The sequence below is a fragment of the Trypanosoma rangeli genome, assembly GCF_003719475.1.
Source record: "Trypanosoma rangeli strain AM80 chromosome Unknown Tra_15.4_contig_00710, whole genome shotgun sequence".
In the NCBI taxonomy this organism is placed as follows: Eukaryota; Euglenozoa; class Kinetoplastea; order Trypanosomatida; family Trypanosomatidae; genus Trypanosoma; species Trypanosoma rangeli.
This window is the reverse complement of record NW_021706460.1, coordinates 1-4,809: the sequence shown is the minus strand read 5'-3', so window position 1 is coordinate 4,809 and position 4,809 is coordinate 1. Positions and strand designations below refer to the sequence as shown.

The following is a 4,809-nucleotide window of genomic DNA, read 5'->3' as shown; positions in this document are numbered from 1 at the left end:
TGGCCCGCAACGAACGCTGTCTCGTTCGCTCCTTGGTTGCCCGGACCCCTTGGCCGCGCAACAATGTGTCTTTGCATTGGTGATGGTCTCCGCGTCGAAAAGCTTTTTCGATGGTAGTCGTTGCATAGCGGGAGCCTTTCGTCGCTGGGCGGCCGCCTCCTCGGCAGCCAAACGGCATTGCGTAGCTAGGCATTTTAAAATTAGTAGGGGAGGGCGGAGGCATGCTGCAGCCTTGTTGCGCGGGACTGGCAGTCCTCTGTTGAGCTCTGTCGACCCCGCGGGTTTCCCACTTCAGCACCTTGAGCGATAGACCCCCACACTTGGGATGCGCTCATTTTTTTATTGTCATTTTCCCCTAAATCGCAGGGGCGCTTTTAAATAAAGAAACACCGTTTTATTGTTCTAAATTGATTGTTGCAGTGGAAACGGAATCTCTTTTGTTTAACTTTGCGTGCGTGCTTTCTTTTTATCGCGCCTGACTTGGGCATGGCGCTGAACGCTCTCAAATAAGCTTTGCGTAAAAAGAAAGTTGCCGGGAGTTTCTGCGCAAGCGCCCCCCACCACCCACGCAAGTAGCGAATTAATTCTCCGCCCATTTCTTCCCCGTAACCTCGCCCAAGAGGGCTGGGAAAAGGAGGCCGCAGGAAAAAGACTGATTGAAATGGCGCTGAGGAAAACTGAGGGAGAGTGCCGCGCGCTGCTGTTGATGTTTTTTTTTTGCGCGCCGGCCGCCTGATCGTTCGATGCGGAACCGTCGTGTATCCGCAAATTTTAAAAAAGGGACAGGCTTTTTGATCGTTCCTTCTTTTTAGGCTTCCCATCTCCGGGTCAGCGGCGTGGTGGGAAAGGGCCTGCGCCTGCCGGACGGGCCACAAAAACGTGACGTTCTTCACGGGCTAAAATAGAGAGCTTTTTTGTCCGCGAAAAGATGAGGGCCAAAGAAAAGGAAATTCATTTTGTATACTTGTTTTCGGTGGTGGCAGGGCCTTCCCGCAGGGAGCGAGAGCCACCGGGGGCCGTCTGTTTCGGGGGATGGAAACGAACAAAAACACCTAGCAGCGGGCCGCCGGCCCACCACAAGAATTATAGTTAAGGTGTCTCGTTGGCCGCCGACGCGCCCACGCCGAGTCGCGCCCCCAGTGCGCCATCTCGACGGGCTAGAAATGATGGGGCGGCGGGTTGGGGGTCTTGTTGTGGCCGGCTGGCTCGGCAGTCACGGGCACAAACGGTGTTGTTTTCACAGGGTTGAGGGGCTCCTGGTGTGAGGTTTTTTTTCCCGTTCCTTATTTACACCGCCGCTTGCCGGCACTTCGCTTTCTTCTTGCGAACTCCATGCGGCGCGCGACGCTAAAACCTACGGCTACCATGGGGAGTGGAACTAAGCCGCCCCCCGAGGTGCTCCAACGTAGTGCTCCCCACCCCGCCCACCCGGCGCAAGCAAAACCTGCAACTCTGACGGCGTGGGGGGCGCTCCTTTGCACCGCATTTTCTACAGCCTGGGAAGTGTAAATGGAACCCCTGAGTTAACAGCTTCAAGCATACAATTGCAAAACGTCGGCATCCGGCGTTAAGGCCCCCACAAAGGTGCGTAGAATTTCCCCTCTTAAGCATTGCCCTCGCGGCGTGCACGAAAATGGCCCCAAGTTCTGGGACCGCGCCCCCACGGAGGCAGAGCGCATTTTGCTACCGAGAGCAAGGTTCGCTGCCACCTGCACTCGCGATCGCCCGACCGCAAAGCAGAAACGCAACGGACAAGGAATCAGTTCATCCTTTTTTTCTGGGAGCCATTGCGCACTACACATTTCAGGCGCAACCGCGAGTCAGCCACAGGCGAAGCATTGGCCTGGAAATACACATCTGGACGCAAGGCGGCTTCCCAACCACACCCCGCATCTGCGCTGACGGGCGGTGGGCAACGCACTTTTAGGAGAGCACAGCGAGCAGCGAATGCTCTCAATTGCAGATTTCTCCCTCCCTTTACCCATCTCGCAAACCAACAAGGGGTTTCTGCACGATGAGACCGACAGCAAGAGTCTCTGGGAGTTGCTCCGCACGCCCCACCCAGGCCGCAAAGCAACGAAGAGCCAACCGCCGACTCCACGATGGATCGCCCCCATCTTCTCGAGACACTCTCTTTGGCATGCCGAAACCACTGCTTGCCGCGTTGGGGGTCAAACTGTAGGGCAAAACCCCTGCACCAGACAGCGTGCGTGTTGGGGCGCTAGGGCACCTCTTGGCGAAAGGCATCTGGTTGCTTATCCTCTAGATCCAACACGGTTTGGCGGCCGGTGTGGTTTTGGTCGAGCGGAGGCGTGCCGCTATTGTCCAACTCTTGAAACCTGGAAAGCCGCCCAAGCAGTTAGAGCCGCACCGACCCACCAGCCCCACCCCCATTGTCAGTGAGGTTGCTGAGAACATGATACCGACTGAAGGGACTGCTTTGGGTATGGATGCCGCGCCCCCACCAGCATGCGAGCCACAGTGTGCGCACCGCGGCGGTGTAGCTGCCCCACATGGCTCACAAAGCGGGGCGCAACGGAGACGGTTAATTCCCCGCGCGCCGCTGTGAGACCTGCGGTGTTACCTCGCACTCCGAAGCTCCTCAGCATGGGCCTCAATCCTCCACTGTTGCTTAATGCGGCAGTCCCCAAGCAGTGCGCCACCGCCTTGCAGATAATTCCCCTGCTACGCCCCGGATCGCATAAAGCAGCTGGTGTGCCTCTTTGTGAGCTACGGGCGTTTGCCCTTTGGTATTGTGCCTCCAAACTTCTCTAAAGCAATGGACTCATATGAGCTGCGCCAACGGACTCGGTAAAAAACAATAGCAACAACGACGTGCGCCGCCAGCAAAGCTCCAAGCACGACTGACCGGGAGCCGCCCTCCTGGTGGCCAATATACCTCGACTCCGCGTTTTCCGCCTACACGTTCGCCTCGCAATCTTTGAAAACATCTGGGCGTGTAAGATGGACTAGGTGAGTAAGTTCCTCGCCTGAGCCGCCGCTACGCGCCGGTTTCTGCGTCTCGCCACTCTCTCGGGATAAGCTCCACGCCTTTGTTGATAAGAAAACAAGGAAGTTTGGCATCACCGATAAAAACTCCACGCAAGGAACGGCCTTTTCACAGCTCCATTTCTACCTTTTCGGTGGCGCCCGCCAGCTGGGCATCTATTGGCGCGGAACTCCCAATGGATTGCTCGATCGCCGGCGAAAAGAAGCTTAAAATGAAGAAGCTCAGAACCAGCAAAGCGGATCTGGCACAACACACACACCGCGCGTGGACACTCGCAACGGATGGTGGTGTCGACGCTTACTTGCCAGCTGGGGCAAGAATACCGATTTCTTCTCTGCACCGCCCTGGGGTTATAGAGAATGTCCGCGTTCACCGCGGCATACGCCCGCACAACTACAGGACGGAATCTTGTACGCTGCTGCTTCTGGCCCTCAACAAACTGATCGTTCTCTGCACCCAGCACGGTAACAAAACACCATGCGTGGTTACATATAGTCAGTCCCTTCTGGCTGCCCGCAACAAAGGCCCACCCAGTCAAACCGACAGTACGAAAGACCAGATCTGGCAGTGCCTCTCGACACTGAGGCGTGTTGGCCGGTCAGTGCATCTGCAGTTTTGTTACGGACACCGTGGAATACCTGCAAATGGCACTGCCAATGAATGTGCGACGCCGAACGCAACAACTGCTCTGCACACAGAAAAGCGTATAGCATCTCCGCGGCATACAGATCTGCTGGCATGCCTCACCGCAAAACTCGCCAAAGCGTGGCGCGCAACCACGCCTCAAGACACACACCGCCGTATGCTATGCTTTGCAGCGTCCTTTGGCTTCAGCGGCGATGGTCCAATTGCGCAGGAGGACCTTGTTTGAACTGAACTGGCGCACCTGGCACAAGCACGCCGTGGGGAGTCTGGGCTCTGGAATCGCTAATTCTCAACAGTGAGAAGTTATTTTACTCACTTTCGTTCTTGAGCTCTTTAGCCAGAACAAGCTGCAATCGTGCGCTCCAGCCCCGACCCACGTGCACTATGGACGGGCGCTGCCTATCCGACGCGGCCTGCGACTGCCGCATCTCCCGCGGGAAAACGGCCGTCCACAAGTCGTCAAAAGGAGAAATGCCCGTACTGTGATGCCGTGTGGGTGGGTGGCGAAAACCTCACCGTGCATTGTCGTCGGCCCCTTTGCCCGTGATGCCCTCCGCCCCTTTCTGGGCCGAAATGCGGCTTCTGTGGTGTGGTCTTCCGTTCAAACACAAGCCCCGCACAACACAGAACGCACTGAGCACACACTCTGGACGGTAAGGGAAATCGAAACAGTAGCACAAGGCGGCGAACGTTGCAGCTGCAGTGCTGGCGGGCCTTCGCGAACGGGGCGGATGGCCCGCAACGAACGCTGTCTCGTTCGCTCCTTGGTTGCCCGGACCCCTTGGCCGCGCAACAATGTGTCTTTGCATTGGTGATGGTCTCCGCGTCGAAAAGCTTTTTCGATGGTAGTCGTTGCATAGCGGGAGCCTTTCGTCGCTGGGCGGCCGCCTCCTCGGCAGCCAAACGGCATTGCGTAGCTAGGCATTTTAAAATTAGTAGGGGAGGGCGGAGGCATGCTGCAGCCTTGTTGCGCGGGACTGGCAGTCCTCTGTTGAGCTCTGTCGACCCCGCGGGTTTCCCACTTCAGCACCTTGAGCGATAGACCCCCACACTTGGGATGCGCTCATTTTTTTATTGTCATTTTCCCCTAAATCGCAGGGGCGCTTTTAAATAAAGAAACACCGTTTTATTGTTCTAAATTGATTGTTGCAGTG

The 4,809-nt window shown here is 56.7% G+C and overlaps 4 protein-coding genes across 4 annotated transcripts; all 4 read left to right on the top strand.

Moving 5' to 3' along the window:
• Positions 1-310, top strand: TraAM80_09879 (uncharacterized protein; the record flags this gene model as incomplete). The annotated part of the gene is made up of 1 exon (XM_029386537.1): positions 1-310. A coding segment is annotated over one exon (310 nt), but the record flags the coding sequence as incomplete, so codon positions are not given.
• Positions 311-1,947: 1,637 nt separating this feature from the next.
• On the top strand, positions 1,948-2,403 carry TraAM80_09878 (uncharacterized protein; the record flags this gene model as incomplete). The annotated part of the gene is made up of 1 exon (XM_029386536.1): positions 1,948-2,403. One exon carries the CDS (start codon positions 1,948-1,950, stop codon positions 2,401-2,403), a length of 456 nt encoding a protein of 151 aa, XP_029233607.1.
• Positions 2,404-2,469: 66 nt separating this feature from the next.
• TraAM80_09877 (uncharacterized protein) lies at positions 2,470-2,775 on the top strand (the record flags this gene model as incomplete). The annotated part of the gene is made up of 1 exon (XM_029386535.1): positions 2,470-2,775. The coding sequence occupies one exon, from the start codon at positions 2,470-2,472 to the stop codon at positions 2,773-2,775; it is 306 nt and encodes a 101-aa protein (XP_029233606.1).
• Positions 2,776-3,185: 410 nt separating this feature from the next.
• Positions 3,186-3,881, top strand: TraAM80_09876 (L1Tc protein; the record flags this gene model as incomplete). Its single annotated transcript, XM_029386534.1, has 1 exon — positions 3,186-3,881. One exon carries the CDS (start codon positions 3,186-3,188, stop codon positions 3,879-3,881), a length of 696 nt encoding a protein of 231 aa, XP_029233605.1.
• Between the last annotated feature and the right edge of the window lie 928 nt (positions 3,882-4,809).